The 19381-nt window shown below is 56.3% G+C and overlaps 2 protein-coding genes and 2 long non-coding RNA genes across 5 annotated transcripts; 1 reads left to right on the top strand and 3 right to left on the bottom strand.

The window, feature by feature from the left end:
• Positions 1 to 239: 239 nt before the first annotated feature.
• Positions 240 to 7229, bottom strand: LOC130263328 (kallikrein-14-like; the record flags this gene model as incomplete). Its single annotated transcript, XM_056510834.1, has 4 exons — positions 240 to 413; positions 1940 to 2076; positions 5034 to 5287; positions 7087 to 7229. Coding segments are annotated over 4 exons (687 nt in total), but the record flags the coding sequence as incomplete, so codon positions are not given.
• A 3-nt stretch (positions 7230 to 7232) lies between these two features.
• Positions 7233 to 10452, bottom strand: LOC130262991 (uncharacterized). The gene is made up of 3 exons (XR_008842245.1): positions 10401 to 10452; positions 8614 to 8651; positions 7233 to 7330 (listed from the first exon to the last, which is right to left on the bottom strand). It is a non-coding gene; the product is annotated as an uncharacterized LOC130262991 (long non-coding RNA).
• Positions 10453 to 12228: 1776 nt separating this feature from the next.
• LOC130262859 (cuticlin 2-like) lies at positions 12229 to 17153 on the bottom strand. Of its 2 annotated transcripts, XM_056510358.1 has the most exons (6): positions 16979 to 17153; positions 15453 to 15566; positions 15025 to 15081; positions 13627 to 13749; positions 12450 to 12563; positions 12229 to 12323 (listed from the first exon to the last, which is right to left on the bottom strand). In XM_056510358.1, the coding sequence occupies exons 1-6, from the start codon at positions 17102 to 17104 to the stop codon at positions 12246 to 12248; spliced, it is 612 nt and encodes a 203-aa protein (XP_056366333.1). In that variant the 5' UTR covers positions 17105 to 17153; the 3' UTR covers positions 12229 to 12245. The 2 variants fall into 2 exon arrangements, with proteins under 2 accessions (XP_056366333.1, XP_056366334.1); XM_056510359.1 differs by lacking the exon at positions 15453 to 15566 and having other exon boundaries at positions 16979 to 17150.
• LOC130263010 (uncharacterized) lies at positions 14461 to 14818 on the top strand. The gene is made up of 3 exons (XR_008842266.1): positions 14461 to 14495; positions 14611 to 14675; positions 14769 to 14818. It is a non-coding gene; the product is annotated as an uncharacterized LOC130263010 (long non-coding RNA).
• Positions 17154 to 19381: the final 2228 nt, after the last annotated feature.

Here is a 19381-nt window from a genome sequence, read left to right as displayed (position 1 = left end):
CTGCCCCCAGTGTCCCCAATGTCCCCAATATCCCCAATGTCCCCCAATGCCCCCAATGTCCCCCAATGTCCCCAATGTCCCCCAATGTCCCCAATTCCCCCAATGTCCCAAATCCCCCGAATGTCCCCACTGTCCCCAATGTCCCCAATGTCCCCAATCCCCCCAATGGCCCCAATGTCCCCAGTGTCCCCAGTGTCCCCAGTGTCCCCAGTGTCCCCAGTGTCCCCAGTGTCCCCAATGTCCCCAGTGTCCCCCTGTCCCTAGTTGCTGTCCATGGTGTCCCGGATCCAGGGCACGAACCGACACACTTTGCTGTAGACCCCGGGGTGTCCGGGCAGGGCGCAGGTCTGGAGCCCCCAGGACACGATGCCCTGGAGGGTCCCGTTGCAGGACAGGGGACCCCCCGAGTCACCCTGGGGGGACACAGGGGTCACTCAGAGGTCAGGGGGTCACTCTGGGGTCAGGGGGTCACTCAGGGGTCACTCTGGAGCCCCCAGGACACGATGCCCTGCAGGGTCCCGTTGCAGGACAGGGGACCCCCAGAGTCACCCTGGGGCACAGGAGGGGACAGGGGTCACTCAGGGGTCAGTCAGGGGTCACTCAGGGGTCAGAAAGGGGTCACTCTGGGGTCAGGGGGCAGATTAGATTTGGAGATTTTGGGGTGGATTTTGGGCAGATTTTGGGGCAGCTTTCGGGCAGATTTGGGGCGGATTTTGAGGCAGATTTTCAGTGGATTTGGGCTGATTTTGGGCGGATTTTGGGGTGAATTTGGGGTGAATTTGGGGCAGATTTTGGACAGATTTGAGGCAGATTTTGGGGCAGATTTTGGGCAGATTTGGGGCAGATTTTGAGGTAGATTTTGGGGCAGATTTGGGGCAGATTTTGGGCGCATTTTGGGGCAGATTTTGGGCGGATTTTGAGGCAGATTTTCGGTGGATTTGGGCGGATTTTGGTCCGATTTTGGGGTGAATTTGGGGTGATTTTGGGGCAGATTTTGGGGTGAAATTGGGGCAGATTTTGGACAGATTTGAGGCAGATTTTGGGGCAGATTTTGGGCAGATTTGGGGTGGATTTTGGGCAGATTTGAGGCAGATTTTGGGCAGATTTTGGACAGATTTGAGGCAGATTTTGGGGTGGATTTTGGGCAGATTTTGGGGCTGATTTTGGGGCAGATTTTGGGCAGATTTTGGAGTCCTCGTGTGGATTTTGGGGCAGATTTGGGGCTGATTTTGGGGCGAATTTGGGGCGGATTTTGGACAGATCTGAGGCAGATTTTGGGCAGATTTGGGGCGGATTTTGAGGCAGATTTTCGGTGGATTTGGGCTGATTTTGGGTGGATTTTGGGGTGAATTTGGGGTGATTTTGGGGCAGATTTTGGGCAGATTTTGGGGTGAATTTGGGGCAGATTTTGGACAGATTTGAGGCAGATTTTGGGGGCAGATTTTGGGCAGATTTTGGGCGGATTTGGGGCAGATTTTGGACAGATTTGAGGCAGATTTTGGGGCAGATTTTGGGCAGATTTTGGAGTCCTCGTGTGGATTTTGAGGCAAATTTGGGGCGGATTTTGGACAGATCTGAGGCAGATTTTGAGGCCCGTTTTTGGCTGATTTTGGGCGGATTTTGAGGCAGATTTTCGGTGGATTTGGGCTTATTTTGGGCTGATTTTGGGGTGAATTTGGGGAAGATTTTGGAGTCCTCGTGTGGATTTTGGGGCAGATTTTGGGGCAGATTTTGGGCAGATTTTGGAGTCCTCGTGTGGATTTTGGGGCAGATTTTGGGGCAGATTTTGGGCAGATTTTGGAGTCCTCGTGTGGATTTTGGGGCAGATTTTGGGCTGATTTTGGGGCGGATTTGGGGCGGATTTTGGACAGATCTGAGGCAGATTTTTGGACCGGTTTTTGGCTGATTTTGGGCGGGTTTGGGGCGGGTTCGGGCTGACCTGGCAGGAGTCGACGCGGCGGTCGCTGACGCCGGCGCAGAGCATGCTGGGCGTGATGCGCTGCGGGTACGCGCGGCGACACTCGGCCTCCGACAGCAGCTGCACGTAGGCGCAGATGAGGCGGCTCGGGAGGGTCACTGCGGGTCAGCGGGGGGGTCAGCGGGGTGGGGACAGCCCCAGGATGGTCCTGGGGTGGTCTGGGGGCTACTCAGGGATTACTTATGGGTTACTCAGTGGTTACTCACTGGTTACTCAGGGGTTACTCAGAGGTTACTCAGTGGTTACTCATGGGTTACTCATGGGTTACGCATGGGTTACTCAAAGGTTACTCAGGCGTCACAAAGGGGTTATGAGGGGTCAGGGATGGTCACTGAGGGGTCAGTGGGGTGGGGACACCCCCAGCACCGTCCTGGGGTGGTCTGGGGGCTACTCAGGGGTTACTCAGGGGTTACTCATGGGTTACTCAGAGGTTGCTCAGGGGTTATTCAGAGGTTACTCAGGGGTTACTCAGAGGTTACTCAGAGGCTACTTAGGGGTTACTCAGCGGCTACTCAGGGGTTACTCAGAGGTTACTCAGGGGTTACTCGGGGGTTACTCAGAGGCTACTTAGGGGTTACTCAGCGGCTACTCAGGGGTTACTCAGAGGTTACTCAGGGGTTACTCGGGGGTTACTCAGAGGCTACTTAGGGGTTACTCAGCGGCTACTCAGGGGTTACTCAGAGGTTACTCAGGGGTTACTCGGGGGTTACTCAGTGGTTACTCAGCAGTTACTCAGAGGCTACTCGGGGGTTAATCAGCAGCTACTCAGAGGCTACACAGAGGTTACTCAGTGGTTACTCAGAGGTTACTCAGAGGCTACTCAGGGGTTACTCAGGTTGCTCAAAGGTTACTCGGGGGTTACTCAGGGGTTACTGAGAGGTTGCTCAAAGGTTACTCATGGGTTACTCAGCGCTTACTCATGGGTTACTCAGAGCTTACTCATGGGTTACTCAGGGGCTACTCAGCGGTTACTCAGGGGTTACTCATGGGTTACAAGGGGTTATGAGGGGGGTCACTGAGGGGTCAGCAGGGGCTCAGCAGGGTGGGAACACCCCCAGCACTGTCCTGGGGTGGTCTGTGGGCTTCTCATGGGTTACTCAGAGGTTACTCAGGGGTTACAAGGGGTTGGGGGTCACTGAGGGGGTCAGCAGGATGGGGAACACCCCCCCAGCACCATCCTGGGGTGGTCTGGGGGCTACTCGGGGTTACTCAGAGGTTACTCAGGGGTTACTCAGAGGCTACTCGGGGGTTACTCAGGGGTTACTCAGGGGTTACTCGGATTGCTCAAAGGTTACTCGGGGGCTACTCGGGGGTTACTCAGAGGTTACTCATGGATTACAAAGGGTTGAGAGGGGTCACTGAGGGGGAGTCAGCGGGGTGGGGACACCGCCAGATAGTCCTGGAGTGGTCGGGGGCTACTCAGGGTTTACTCATGGGTTACTCAGAAGCTACTCATTGGTTACTCAGGGGTTACTCAGAGGTTACTCAGGGGTTACACATGGGTTACTCAGGGGTTATGAGGGGTCAGGGATGGTCAGTGAAGGGTCACTGAGGGGTCAGCAGGGTGGGGACACCCCCCCCCCAGCACCGTCCTGGGGTGGTCAGGGGGCTACTCAGGGGTTACTCAGGGGTTACTCAGGGGTTACTCAGTGGTTACTCATGGGTTACTCAAAGGTTACTCAGGAGTCACAAAGGGGTTATGAGGGGTCAGGGATGGTCACTGAGGGGTCAGTGGGGTGGGGACACCCCCAGCACCGTCCTGGGGTGGTCTGGGGGCTACTCAGGGGTTACTCAGGGGTTACTCAGGGGTTACTCAGAGGTTGCTCAGGGGTTATTCAGAGGTTACTCATGGGTTACTCAGCGGTTACTCATGGGTTACAAGGGGTTAAGAGGGGGTCACTGAGGGGTCAGCGGGGTGGGGACACCCCCAGGACGGTCCTGGGGTGGTCTGGGAGCTACTCGGGGTTACTCAGGGGTTACTCAGGGGTTACTCAGAGGTTGCTCAGGGGTTGCTCGGAGGTTACTCAGAGGTTACGCAGAGGTTACTGAGGATTCTTCCCTCCATTTTTGCCCATTTTTTGCCCGAAATTCACCCCAGATTTGCCCCAGTTTTGCCCCCGACTCTCTCCCCCTTCCCCCAACTTTTGCTCCAATGTCTCTGCGGATTTTCTCCTCAATTTTCCCCATTTCCCCCATTTTTCCCCATTCCCCCATTTTCCCCAATTTTCCCCATTTCCCCCAATTTTCCACATTTTCCCCCATTCCCTCAATTTTCCCCATTTCCCCCCCCCAACTTCCCCCATTTCCCAATTTCCCCATTTTCCCCATTTCCCCCATTCCCCATTTCCCAATTTCCCCAATTTCCCCATTTTCCCCAGTTCCCCCATTTCCCATTTTTCCCCAATTTCCCCAATTTTCCCCATTTCCCCATTTCCCAATTTCCCCCCAATTTTCCCCATTTCCCCATTTCCCAATTTTCCCCAATTCCCCAATTTTCCCCATTTTTTCCCCCATTTCCCATTTCCCGATTTCCCCAATTTCCCCCCAATCTTCCCCATTTCCCCCATTTCCCATTTTCCCCAATTTTCCCCATTTCCCAATTTCCCCATTCCCCCATTTCCCAATTTTCCCCATTTCCCCCATTCCCCCATTTCCCAATTTCCCCAATTTCCCCCAATTTCCCCCATTTCCCCATTTCCCAATTTCCCCAATTTCCCCATTTCCCCCATTTCCCCATTTTTCCCCAATTCCCCAATTTCCCCCATTTCCCCATTTTCCCAATTTCCCCCATTTCCCATTTTCCCCAATTTCCCCATTTCCCCCATTTCCCATTTTTCCCCAATTTCCCCCATTTCCCCATTTCCCCATTCCCCCATTTCCCAATTTCCCCATTTCCCAATTTCCCCCATTTCCCCATTTCCCAATTTCCCCATTTCCCAATTTCCCCATTTCCCCATTTCCCCATTTCCCCATTTCCCCATTTCCCAATTTCCCCATTTCCCAATTTTCCCCCAATTTCCCCCCAATTCCCCCATCCCCCGTGTCCGTCCCTCACCCTGGGGCGTGGTGACCGTCCCCCAGCCGGACAGCAGGCAGCTGGCCCCGGGCTGGCCGCAGGCTCGGGGCAGGGCCAGCGGCCGGACGCCGGGGCCGGTGGCCACCGGCCGGTCCAGCTTGAGCAGCGCCAGGTCCGAGTCCAGCGTGACGGGGTCGAAGCGCGGGTGGGACACGGCCAGGACCACGCGGCGATCCTGCTCCGTCCCCTCGCGGCGGGACAGGTCATCCTCGCCCAGCCGGACACGGAGACCCCTGGGGACAGAGGGACAGAGGGACACTGGGGACATTGGGGACATTGGGGGGGATTGGGGACATTGGGGGACATTGGGGACATTGGGGACATTGGGGGGATTGGGGACACAGAGGGGGATTGGGGACAGTGGGGACACTGGGGACATTGGGGACATTGGGGACATTGGGGACATTGGGGACATTGGGGGGATTGGGGACATTGGGGGCATTGGGGACATTGGGGACATTGGGGACACTGGGGACATTGGGGACATTGGGGGGATTGGGGACATTGGGGACATCGGGCAGTGGTCAGCACCCACTGGGGTCACACCTGTCCCTGTCATGTGTCCCCAATGTCCCCAATGTCCCCCATGTCCCCATTGTCCCCAGTGTCCCCAGGGCTGTCCCCACTGTCACCTCCTGTTGCTGTGGGCGGCGGTCAGCACCCACTGCGGCCGCAGCAGGGGATGGCCCCAATGTCCCCCATTGTCCCCAATGTCCCCCAGTGTCCCCACTGTCCCCAATGTCCCCAATGTCCCCCAGTGTCCCCACTGTCCCCAATGTCCCCAATCTCCCCCAATGTCCCCAATGTCCCCCATTGTCCCCAGTGTCCCCAAATGTCCCCCAATGTCCCCCAGTGTCCCCACTGTCCCCAATGTCCCCAATGTCCCCCAATGTCCCCCCAATGTCCCCCCCAATGTCCCCAATGTCCCCCAATGTCCCCACTATCCCCAGTGTCACCTCCAGTTGCAGTGCGCCGCGGTCAGCACCCACTGTGGCCGCAGCAGGAGATGGCCCTGTCCCTGTGATGTGTCCCCAAGGTGTGTCCCCAAAGTGTGTCCCCAATGTCCCCAATGTCCCCATTGTCACCTCCTGTTTCAGTGCGCCACGGTCAGCACCCACTGCGGCCGCAGCAGGGTGTGTCCCCATTGTCCCCAATGTCCCCAATGTCCCCAATGTCCCCACTATCCCCAGTGTCCCCAGTGTCCCCAATGTCCCCAGTGTCCCCAATGTCCCCAATGTCCCCCATGTCCCCAATGTCCCCAATGTCCCCAGTGTCCCCAATGTCCCCAGTGTCCCCAGTGTCCCCACTGTCCCCAGTGTCACCTCCTGTTGCAGTGCGCCGCGGTCAGCACCCACTGCGGCCGCAGCAGGAGATGGCCCTGTCCCTGTGATGTGTCCCCAAGGTGTGTCCCCAGTGTCCCCAATGTCCCCAGTGTCCCACAATGTCCCCAGGGCTGTCCCCAGTGTCACCTCCGGTTGCAGTGCGCCGCGGTCAGCACCCACTGCGGCCGCAGCAGGAGATGGCCCTGTCCCTGTGATGTGTCCCCAATGTCCCCCAATGTCCCCAATGTCCCCAATGTCCCCCATTGTCCCCAATGTCCCCAATGTCCCCAATCCCCCCAATGTCCCCAATGTCCCCCATTGTCCCCAATGTCCCCAATGTCCCCAATGTCCCCAGTGTCCCCAATGTCCCCAATGTCCCCAATATCCCCCAATGTCCCCAATGTCCCCAATGTCCCCAACGTCCCCAATGTCCCCAATGTCCCCAGTGTCCCCAATGTCCCCAATGTCCCCAATATCCCCAATGTCCCCACTGTCCCCAATGTCCCCAATGTCCCCCAATGTCCCCACTGTCCCCAATGTCCCCAATGTCCCCCAATGTCCCCAATGTCCCCCATTGTCCCCAATGTCCCCAATCCCCCCAATGTCCCCCATTGTCCCCAATGTCCCCAATCCCCCCAATGTCCCCAATGTCCCCCATTGTCCCCAATCCCCCCAGTGTCCCCAGGGATGTCCCCTGTCCCCAGTGTCACCTCCGGTTGCAGTGCGCCGCGGTCAGCACCCACTGCGGCCGCAGCAGGACCCCCCCGCAGCGCAGGGGCCCGAACAGCAGCGCCTGCCAGGGCTGCGACCTGGGGACACACGGGTACCCGCCGATGATCCGGTCCTCGTCCCCCTCGTCCCCCTCCGGCGACACCGGGACGCAGCGGCCGCCAGAGCCACCCCCCGAGGCCGCCTGGCCCGGGGGACACGGCGGCGGCTGCGACACGGCGGCGGCTGCGGGACAGAGCGACAGAGGTGGGACAGAGGGACAGGGGGACAGGGGGACAGAGGGACAGGGGGACAGAGGGACAGGGGGTGGGACAGAGGGACAGAGGGACAGCGGGACAGAGGGACACGGGGACAGAGGGACAGAGGTGGGACAGAGGGACAGGGGGACACAGGGACAGAGGGACAGGGGGACAGAGGGACAGGGGGTGGGACAGAGGGACAGAGGGACAGAGGGACAGCGGGGAGGGGACAGAGGGGACACAGGGGGTGGCACCTCCCCTGGGCCACCGGGAGTGGGGACAGTGTCACCTGGAGTGTCCCCCTGGGCCACCAAGTGTGTCACCTGATGGGGACACCGGGTGTGGCACCTCTGTGGGGACAATGCCACCCAAATGTCCCCTGGGCCGCCGGGTGTGTCACACCCGTGGGGACAATGCCACCCAAATGTCCCCTGGGCCGCCAGGTGTGTCACATCCATGGGGACAATGCCACCGAAATGTCCCCTGGGCCACCGGGTGTGTCACACCCATGGGGACAATGCCACCCAAATGTCCCCTGGGCCGCCAGGTGTGTCACACCCATGGGGACAATGCCACCCAAATGTCCCCTGGGCCGCCAGGTGTGTCACACCCGTGGGGACAATGCCACCCAAATGTCCCCTGGGCCGCCGGGTGTGTCACACCCGTGGGGACAATGCCACCCAAATGTCCCCTGGGCCGCCAGGTGTGTCACCTTCACGGGGATGAAAGGTGTGGCACCTCCCCGGGGACGCTGGGGAGTGTCACCTGGGCCACCAGGAGAGGGGACAGTGACACCAGGGGTGTCACCTCTATGGGGACACTGGCATCGGGTGTGGCACCTCCATGGGGACAACAGGGGTGGCACCTCCATGGGGACGCCGGGAGTGTCACCTGGGCCACCAGGGGAGGGGACAGTGCCACCAGGCTCAGGGACAATGCCACCGGGAGTGGGGACAGTGTTCCCAGGAGTGTCCCAAGTGTCCCCAGCTGTCCTCAGGTGTCCCCAGCTGTCCCCAGGTGTCCCCAGGTGTCCCAGGTGTCCCCAGGATTGTCCCCAGGATGTCCCCAGCTGTCCCCAGGTGTCCCAGGTGTCCCCAGGATGTCCCCAGGTGTCCCCAGCTGTCCCCAGCTGTCCCCAGCTGTCCCCAGGTGTCCCATGGGTGTCCCCAGGATGTCCCCAGCTGTCCCCAGGGTGTCCCCCAGGATGTCCCATGGGTGTCCCCAGGTGTCCCCAGCTGTCCCAGCATGTCCCCAGGTGTCCCCAGGTACCTGAGAGCAGCAGCAGCAGCAGCAGCGGCTCCACGGCCCTGGGGGGACACGGGAGGGGACACGGGAGGGGACACGGGAGGGGACACGGGTGACCCGGCTGCCCCTCCCCCACTGCCTGGCCCGTCCCCTCCTTTTCCCCATTTCCCCCATTTTTCCCATTTTTCCCATTTTTCCCCATTTTTTCCCAATTTTTTGCTTTTTGTCCCCCATTTCCCCCCATTATTTCCGATTTCCTCCCAAAATTTCCCCCAATTTTTCCTCATTGCCCCCAAAATTTCCCCCAATTTTTCTGCTTTTTTTCCCCAAAATTTCCCCATTTCCTCCCTTCCCCCTCCAATTTTCCCCCAATTCTCCCATTCCCAATTATTTCCCCATTTCCCCCCAAAATTTTCCCCCATTTCCCCCCAATTTTTCTGCTTTTCCCCCTCAAAACTTCCCCTCATTTTTTCCCCATTTCCCGCCAAAATTTCCCCAAAATTTCCCCCCTATTTTCCCCCCATTTTTTCTGCTTTTTCCCCCTAAATTTCCCCCTAAAATTTCCCCAATTTTTCTCCCCATTCCCCCCCCAAATTTCCCGCCAAAATTTCCCCCAAATTTCTCCACTTTCCTCCCTTTTCTTCCCCAATTTTTCTGCTTTTTTCCCCAAAAATTTCCCCTCGTTTTTTTCCCCATTTCCCCCAAAATTTCCCCAAAATTTCCCCAAAATTTCCCCCCTAAATTTCCCCCCATTTCCCCCCAATTTTTCTCCTTTTCCCCCCTAAATTTCGCCCCAAAATTTCCCCAATTTTCTCCCCATTCCACCCCCAAAATTTCCATAAATTTTTTTCCCAAATTCCCCCATTTTCCCCCCATTTTCCCCTCAATTTTTCTGCTTTTTGCCCCCCAAAATTTCCCCTCGTTTTTTCCTCACTTCCCCCCAAAATTTCCCCAATTTTTCTCCCAAATTCCCCCATTTTCTGCCCAATTTTTCTGCTTTTCCCACAAAAATTCCCCTCATTTTTTTCTCCATTTCCCGCCAAAATTTCCCCAAAATTTCCCCCCTTTTTCCCCCCATTTCCCCCCAATTTTTCTCCTTTTCCCCCCTAAATTTCGCCCCAAAATTTCCCCAATTTTCTCCCCATTCCACCCCCAAAATTTCCATAAATTTTTTTCCCAAATTCCCCCATTTTCCCCCCATTTTCCCCTCAATTTTTCTGCTTTTTGCCCCCCAAAATTTCCCCTTGTTTTTTCCTCACTTCCCCCCAAAATTTCCCCAATTTTTCTCCCAAATTCCCCCATTTTCTGCCCAATTTTTCTGCTTTTCCCACAAAAATTCCCCTCATTTTTTCCCCGTTTCCCGCCAAAATTTCCCCAAAATTTCCCCCCATTTCCCCCCAATTTTTCTCCTTTTCCCCCCTAAATTTCGCCCCAAAATTTCCCCAATTTTCTCCCCATTCCACTCCCAAAATTTCCATAAATTTTTTTCCCAAATTCCCCCATTTTCCCCCCTTATCTCCCTCAATTTTTCTGCTTTTTGCTCCCCAAAATTTCCCTCGTTTTTTCCTCATTTCCCCCCAAAATTTCCCCCCAAAATTTCCCCAATTTTCTCCCCATTCCACCCCCAAAATTTCCCCAATTTTTTTCCTAAATTCCCCCATTTTCCCCCATTTCTCCCCCTTCCCCCCCTCTTTTTTTCCCCATTTTCCCCCCAAAATTTACCCCCATTCCACCCCCAAAATTTCCCCAATTTTTTTCCCGAATTCCCCCATTTTCCCCCATTTCTCCCCTTTCCCCTCCCGTGTCCTCACCTCTGTCCCATCCTGTCCCCGCTGTCGCCTCCGCCCCCCCCGCGCCGTCCCCGCGTTTTTGTGGCCCCGCCCGGGCTGGGGGAGGGGCGGCGCCGCTCCTGCCTCAGTTTCCCCGGATCTCGTAAATCCCGGGACGCTCTGACTCAGCCGCTCCCGCCCAGTTCGCCCCAGTTCGCCCCAGTTTGCCCCAGTTTGCCTCATTTTCCCGTTTTTTCCCCTTCCCTCCCCATTTTTATCCCTTCCCTCCCCCGATTTCCCCCAGTTTTTCCTCATTTTCCCCTCTTTTCCATTTTCCCCTCAATTTTCCCAAATTTCGGATAATTTTTCCCCTAATTTTCCTCTTTCCTCCCAATTTTTGCCTCATTCCCCTCCGATTTTCCCCATCCCCCCCTTTCCCTGATTTTCTCAATTTTTTCCCGATTTTTGGATCATTTTTCCCATTTTTTCCTCCTTCCCGCCCATTTTTGCCTCATTTTCCCCTCGATTTCCCCATTTTTTCATATTTTTCCTTAATTTTCCACCCCTCCACCCCCTTTTCCCCCGATATTCCCCAATTTCCCCCCATTTTTCCCATTTTTGGATCATTTCTCCCATTTTTTGATCATTTTTTCCCTCTTTTTCCTCCTTTCTCCCAATTTTTGCCTCATTCCCCCCGATTTTCCCCATTTTCCCCCATTTCCCTGATTTTCTCAATTTTTTTCCCCATTCTCCCGATTTTTGGATCATTTTCCCATTTTTTCCTCCTTCTGCCCAATTTTGCCTCATTTTACCCTCGATTTCCCCATTTTTTCATATTCTTCCTTAATTTTCCACCCCTCCACCCCCTTTTCCCCCGATTTTCCCCAATTTCCCCCCATTTGTCGCATTTTTTGATAATTTTCCCCATTTTTTGATAATTTTCCCCATTTTTTGATAATTTTCCCCATTTTTTGGATCATTTTTCCCATTTTTTGATAATTTTCCCTACTTTTTCCTCCTTCCTCCCAATTTTTTCCTCATTCCCCCCTGATTTTCCCCATTTCCCCCACCTTTCCGTGATTTTCTCAATTTTTTTTCTCATTTCCCCATTTTTTGATCATTTTTCCCATTTTTTCTCCTTCCCGCCCATTTTTGCCTCATTTCCCCGGATTTTCTCCCTTCCCACCCCTTTTCTCCCTGATTTCCCCCATTTTTCCCCTTTTTTCCTGATTTTTGGATAATTCTTCCATTTTTCCTCCTTCCCACCCATTTCAGCCCCATTTTCCCCTGATTTTTCCCCATTTCTGGAAATTATTTTCCCCCTTTTTTTTGCTCATTCCCACCCATTTTTGTCGCGATTTTTCTGGATTTTTTCCCCTTTCCTCCCCTTTTTCCCTGATTTTCCACATTTTTGGATAATTTTCCGGCTTTTTCCTCCTCCCTGCCCATTTTTGCCTCATTTTCCATTTTTTCCCCCAAATTTCCCCAATTTTTCCACATTTGGATAATTTCCCCCAATTTTCCCCATTTTTGACTCATTTTCTCCCCAATTTTGCCCAAATTTCCCACATTTGGATAATTTTCCCTTTTTTTTCCCCTCCTCATTTCTCCAATTTTCCCCATTTTTCTCTCATTTTCCCCCAAATTTCCCCAATTTTCCCCATTTTTCTCTCCTTTTCTCCCCAAATTTCCCCAAATTTCCCCAAATTTCCCCAAATTTCCCCAAATTTCCCCATTTTTCTCTCATTTTCCCTCAAATCTCCCCATTTTCCCCCAAATTTCTCCAATTTTCCCCCTCTGGCCCACCCCCATGACGTCACACCCTCCCAGCCAATCAGAGGACGCGAAGGAGGCGGGGCCGGACGCGCTCTCAGCTCTGATTGGCGTTTATTGCGGAGCGGGGGGCGTGGCCTCGGCCGGCCCCGCCCCCTGTGCGGGCAGCGCTGTCTGATAGATCACCACGGGCTGGGGGAGGGGCGGGGGGCGTGGTCAGCGTGAGCCACGCCCCCAAACCCCGCCCAATGCCCATATAAGGAAGGGATAATACAAACCACGCCCCTCGTTATCGCCCCGCCCCCTCCTGTCACTCACCGCTGGCCCCGCCCTCGGCCGCGCCCTCGTGGCCGCCACGCAGCCAATCACAGCCAGCACCGCCCCCGCCAGCGATGACGTCATCAGCAGCACGTGCGTGCCCAGCAGCGCCCCCTGGTGGCGGGAAAACGGGGAGGAATGGGTTAAAAACGGCCGGAAATGACGTCAAAACGGACACGGAATGGACCCGGAATTGGATCCAGAGCTGACCCGGGATTGATCCCAAATTGACCCAAAAATTGGTTAAAAACTGACCCAAAATTGACACAGAATTGATCCCAAATTGACCCAAAATTGACGCAAAAGTGACCAATAACTGACCAATAACTGACCAATAACTGACCAATAACTGACCCAGAGTGACCCAGAGTGACCAATAACTGACCAATAACTGACCAATAACTGACCCACAGTGACCCAGAGTGACCAAGAGTGACCAGTAACTGACCAATAACTGACCAATAACTGACCAATAAATGACCCAGAGTGACCCAGAGTGACCAATAACTGACCCTGAGTGACCCAGAGTGACCAATGACTGTCCCATAGTGACCCATAACTGACCCAGAGTGATCCATAACTGACCCCGAGTGACCACTGACCCTCACCTGTGCGGCCGGGCCCAGGTCGTGACCCATAGTGACCCATAGTGACCCCGAGTGACCCATAGTGTCCTCGAGTGACCGCAGTGACCAGCAGTGACCCGGAGTGACCCCTGGCCCTCACCTGTGTGGCCGGGCCCAGGTCATGACCTCGAGTGACCCATAGTGACCCATACCTGACCCACAGTGACCCCGAGTGACCAGCAGTGACCCCGAGTGACCCTGAGTGACCACTGGCCCTCACCTGTGCAGCCGGGCCCAGGTCGTGACCCATAACTGACCCATAGTGACCCCGAGTGACCCCGAATGACCAGCAGTGACCCTGAGTGACCCTGAGTGACCCATAGTGACCCAGAGTGACCAGCAGTGACCCCGAGTGACCCTGAGTGACCCCCGGCCCTCATCTGTGCGGCCGGGCCCAGGTCGTGGCCCATAACTGACCCATAACCAACCCTGAGTGACCAGCAGTGACCAGCAGTGACCAGCAGTGACCCCGAGTGACCCTGAGTGACCCTGAGTGACCCATAGTGACCAGCAGTGACCCCGAGTGACCCTGAGTGACCCCCGGCCCTCACCTGTGCGGCCGGGCCCAGGTCGTGGCACCAGGGGCAGCTGTGGGGGAGGAGCATCAGCTGCAGGCCGAGCGCCAGGAAGGACACGATGGACGCCACGATGGCCAGCGCCAGGGCGGCCCGGGCCTGGGGCAGAGTGACCCCTGAGTGACCAGCAGGAACTGACCCAAACCCGCCCAAAATCCACCCAAAACTGACCGACCATGGCCAGCGCCAGGGCGGCCCGGGCCTGGGGCAGAGTGACCACTGAGTGACCAACAGGAACTGACCCAAAATCCACCCAAAACTGACCCACGATGGCCAGCGCCAGGGCGGCCCGGGCCTGGGGCAGAGTGACCACTGAGTGACCACTGAGTGACCACTGAGTGACCACTGAGTGACCAACAGGAACTGACCCAAAATCCACCCAAAACTGACCCACGATGGCCAGCGCCAGGGCGGCCCGGGCCTGGGGCAGAGTGACCACTGAGTGACCAACAGGAACTGACCCAAACCCGCCCAAAATCCACCCAAAACTGACCCACGATGACCAGCGCCAGGGCGGCCCGGGCCTGGGGCAGAGTGACCACTGAGTGACCACTGAGCGACCACTGAGTGACCACTGAGCGACCACTGAGTGACCAACAGGAACTGACCCAAACCCGCCCAAAATCCACCCAAAACTGACCCACGATGGCCAGCGCCAGGGCGGCCCGGGCCTGGGGGTGACCATGAGTGACCACTGAGTGACCAGCGGGAACTGACCCAAACCCGCCCAAAATCCACCCAAAAGTGACCGACCATGGCCAGCACCAGGGCGGCCCGGGCCTGGGGCAGAGTGACCACTGAGTGACCAGGGAGTGACCCCTGAGTGACCACTGAGCGACCACTGAGTGACCACTGAGCGACCACTGAGTGACCAACAGGAACTGACCCAAACCCGCCCAAAATCCACCCAAAACTGACCCACGATGACCAGCGCCAGGGCGGCCCGGGCCTAGGGCAGAGTGACCACTGAGCGACCCCTGAGTGACCACTGAGCGACCCCTGAGTGACCACTGAGTGACCACTGAGTGACCAACAGGAACTGACCCAAATCCACCCAAAATCCACCCAAAAGTGACCGACCATGGCCAGCGCCAGGGCGGCCCGGGCCTAGGGCAGAGTGACCACTGAGTGACCACTGAGTGACCACTGAGTGACCCCTGAGTGACCAGCGGGAACTGACCCAAAACCGCCAAAAATCCACCCAAAACTGACCAACGATGGCCGGCACCAGCACTGCCCGGGCCTGGGGCAGAGTGACCACTGAGTGACCCCTGGGTGTCACTGAGTGACCCCTGAGTGACCCTGAGTGACCACTGAGTGACCCCGAGTGACCCCGAGTGACCAGCAGGAACGTCCCCGTGTCCCCTCACTCACCCTCCCGGCTGAGGGACCTTTGGCCATGGCCACCAGCAGCGCTCCGGCCACCAGCAGCTGTGGGGAGTGACCAGAGAGTGACCAGGAGTGACCCTGAGTGACCCTGAGTGATCCCTGAGTGACCCTGAGTGACCCCTGAGTGACCCTGAGTGACCCCGAGTGACCCCTGAGTGACCCCTAGTGACCCTGAGTGACCCCAGTCTCATAACTGACCCCAAATCTCCTCCCAGTCCCTCCCAGTTCCCTCCCATTCCTCCCAGTTCCTCCCAGTCCCTCCCAGCTCCCAATCCCTCCCAGTATATCCCAGTTCCCTCCCAGTCCCTCCCATTCCCTCCCAGTCCCTCCCATTCCCCTCCCATTCCCTCCCAGTCCCCGCCCAGTCCCTCCCAGTCCCTCCCAGTGCCCCCCCCAGTCCGTCCCAGTCTCACCGCGGCCCCGCCCCCCAGCGGCGCCCCCAGCTGCGCCCCCAGCGGGTCCCCGAGCGTGGCGAGCAGCGCCCCCCCGAGGGCGACCTGGAGCGACCCGAGCAGCAGCTGCGCCGCCTGGGGGGAGGGGCGGCTCAGGGCGGGCGGCCCCTCCCCCACCCCAAAAAAAAAACAAAAAAAAAAAAAAAAAGGAAAAGGGGCCCCAAAACACGGCCCCAGTACAAACCAGTATGAACCAGTACAGACCAGTATAAACCAGTATAAACCAGTATACACCAGTAAAAACCAGTATGAACCAGTATGAACCAGTATAAACCAGTATAAACCAGTATGAACCAGTATGAACCAGTATAAACCAGTACAAACCAGTATACACCAGTATAAACCAGATATATGGACACCAGTATAAACCGGTATAAACCAGTAACCAGTATAAACCAGTAAAAACCAGTATAAGCCAGTACAAACCAGTATAAACCAGTGTACACCAGTATAAACCAGTACAAACCAGTAACCCCAAACCAGTACAAACCAGTAACCCCAAACCAGTAGAAACTAGTATAAACCAGTAACCGGTACAAACCAGTAGAAACCAGTACAAACCAGTAACCCCAAATCCTCTCCCAGTATAAACCAGTAACCTTAAATCCCCTCCCAGTCCCTCCCAGCAACCCCAAACCAGTACAAACCAGTATAAACCAGTAAATCCCCTTTTTACCCCTCCCAGTATAAACCAGTATAAACCAGTAACCCCAAATCTCCTCCCAGTCCCTCCCAGTATAAACCAGTAACCCCAGTCCCGCGGGGCCCCTCCCCCACCCCAAACCCGCCCGAACTCGGCCCCTCCCCCACCCCAACGGGCAAAGTCCGGCCCCTCCCCCACCGGAAATCCCCAAACCCGCCCCTCCCCCACCCCCCAAAACCCCCAAATTCAACCGGATTTAATCCCAGTAACCCCGGACCAGTACAAACCAGTATAAACCAGTATAAACCAGTACAAACCAGTATAAACCAGTACAAACCAGTATAAACCAGTATAAACCAGTACAAACCAGTATAAACCAGTATAAACCAGTACAAACCAGCACAAACCAGTATAAACCAGTACAAACCAGTATAAGGCAATAAAAACCAGTATAAACCAGTACAGCCCAGGATGAACCAGTATAAACCAGCATAAATCAGTATAAACCAGTACAAACCAGTATGAACCTGTATAAACCAGTAACCGCAACCCCAAACCAGTATAAACCAGTATAAACCAGTATAAACCAGTATAAACCAGTAACCCCCAGCCCCCTTTTCCCCCCTCCCAGTCCCTCCCAGTATAAACCAGTAACCCTGAACCCCAAATCAATACAAACCAGTATAAACCAGTATAAACCAGTAACCCCCAGCCCCCCTTTTCCCCCCTCCCAGTCCCTCCCAGTAACCCCAAACCCCAAACCAGTACAAACCAGTAACCCCCCAGCCCCCCTTTTCCCCCCTCCCAGTCCCTCCCAGTACAAACCAGTTTGCCCAGTACCCACCCCCAGCGCCAGGGGCTCCCCCCAGAGCCCCCCCCCTTTCCTGGGGGCGGGGGGGGGAGGGGCCGCGGCCCCCGCCCCTCCCCCACCCGCGGGCAGCACCCGCGTCAGCAGCAGCAGCTCGGCCATGGCCCAGTACAAACCAGTACGGACCAGTACGGACCAGTACGGTCCAGTAACCCCCAGCTCCCGCCCAGCTCCCGCCCAGTTCCCTCCCAGTTTGTCCCAGTCCCTCCCAGTCTCTCCCAGTTCCCTCCCAGTTTGTCCCAGTTCCCTCCCTGTTTGCCCCAGTCCCTCCCAGTTTGTCCCAGTCCCTCCCAGTTTAACCCAGTCCCTCCCAGTTTATCTCAGTTCCCTCCCAATCCCTCCCAGTGTTCCCAGTTCACCTCTGGCTCCATCCCAGTACAGCCCAGTGTCCTCCCAGTGTCCTCCCAGTTCCTCCCCAGTTCACTCCCAGTGCTCCCAGTTCCTTTCCCACTGCCCTCCCAGTTCACCCCAGTACAAACCAGTATAACCCAGTATAACCCAGTACAAACCAGTGCTCCCAGTCCAAATCGGTGGCCCCAGTACAAACCAGTACAAACCAGCAGCTCCCAGTGCCCCCCCAGTTTGTTCCCAGTCCCTCCCAGTCCCTCCCAGTGCTCCCCAGTACAAACCAGTACAAACCAGTTCAAACCAGTCTCTGTCATTCAATTCCTCTTTTTTTTTTTTTTTTTAATTTTTTTTTTTATTTGCCAAAAATTTCTTCCAACTCCCGGAGCCCGGCGGTCACTGGTGGTCACTGGGAGTGCTGGTCACTGGTCACTGGTGGTCACTGCTCAGTGGTCACTGCTGGTCACTGGTGGTCACTGGTGGTCACTGGTGGTCACTGGTCACTGGTGGTCACTGGTCAGTGGTCATTGGTCACTAGTGGTCACTGGTGGTCACTGGTCAGTTGGGGGTCACTGGTCCCACTGGTGGTCACTGGTGGTCACTGGCGGTCACTGGTCAGTGGTCACTGGTGGTCACTGGTGGTCACTGGTCAGTGGTCATTGGTCACTGGTGGTCACTGGTGGTCACTGGTGGTCACTGGTGGTCACTGGTCAGTGGTCACTGTGGGTCACTGTGGGTTGTTGTTGGTCAGTCTGTCAGTGGTCAGTGGTCACTGGTCAGTCTGTCAGTGGTCAGTCGGTCAGTCTGTCAGTGGTCAGTCGGTCAGTGGTCACTGGTCAGTTGGTCAGTGGTCACTCTCGGGTCACCCGGCGGATCCAGGCGCTGGCCCGGCACACGTTGCTGTACACGCCCGGGTGGGCAGTGCTGGTCACTGTTGGTCACTGTGGGTCACTGTGGGTTGTTGTTGGTGGTCAGTTGGTCAGTTGGTCACTGGTCAGTGGTCACTCTCGGGTCACCCGGCGGATCCAGGCGCTGGCCCGGCACACGTTGCTGTACACGCCCGGGTGGGCAGTGCTGGTCACTGTTGGTCACTGTGGGTCACTGTGGGTTGTTGTTGGTCACTGTGGGTTGTTGTTGGTGGTCAGTTGGTCAGTTGGTCAGTTGGTCAGTGGTCACTCTCGGGTTACCCGGCGGATCCAGGCGCTGGCCCGGCACACGTTGCTGTACACGCCTGGGTGGGCAGTGCTGGTCACTGCTGGTCACTGTGGGTCACTGTTGGTCACTGTTGGTCACTGTGGGTTGTTGTTGGTCACTGTGGGTTGTTGTTGGTCAGTGGTCAGTGGTCACTGGTCACTGGTCAGTGGTCACTCTCTGGTCACCCGGCGGATCCAGGCGCTCGCCCGGCACACGTTGCTGTACACGCCCGGGTGGGCAGTGCTGGTCACTGCTGGTCACTGTTGGTCACTGTGGGTCACTGTGGGTTGTTGTTGGTCACTGTGGGTTGTTGTTGGTGGTCAGTTGGTCAGTTGGTCAGTTGGTCACTGGTCAGTGGTCACTCTCTGGTCACCCGGCGGATCCAGGCGCTGGCCCGGCACACGTTGCTGTACACGCCCGGGTGGGCAGTGCTGGTCACTGCTGGTCACTGTTGGTCACTGTGGGTTGTTGTTGGTGGTCAGTTGGTCAGTTGGTCAGTTGGTCAGTGGTCACTCTCTGGTCACCCGGCGGATCCAGGCGCTGGCCCGGCACACGTTGCTGTACACGCCCGGGTGGGCAGTGCTGGTCACTGTGGGTTATTGGTCACTGGTCAGTTGGTCACTGTGGGTCGCTGTTGGTCACTGTGGTTGTTGTTGGTCAGTGGTCAGTGGTCACTGGTCAGTTGGTCAGTGGTCACTCTCTGGTCACCCGGCGGATCCAGGCGCTGGCCCGGCACACGTTGCTGTACACGCCCGGGTGGGCAGTGCTGGTCACTGTGGGTTATTGGTCACTGGTCAGTTGGTCACTGTGGGTCACTGTTGGTCACTGTGGGTTGTTGTT

The sequence above is a fragment of the Oenanthe melanoleuca genome, chromosome 25, assembly GCF_029582105.1.
Source record: "Oenanthe melanoleuca isolate GR-GAL-2019-014 chromosome 25, OMel1.0, whole genome shotgun sequence".
Taxonomy (NCBI): Eukaryota; Metazoa; Chordata; class Aves; order Passeriformes; family Muscicapidae; genus Oenanthe; species Oenanthe melanoleuca.
This window is presented reverse-complemented; position numbering and strand designations above follow the sequence as displayed.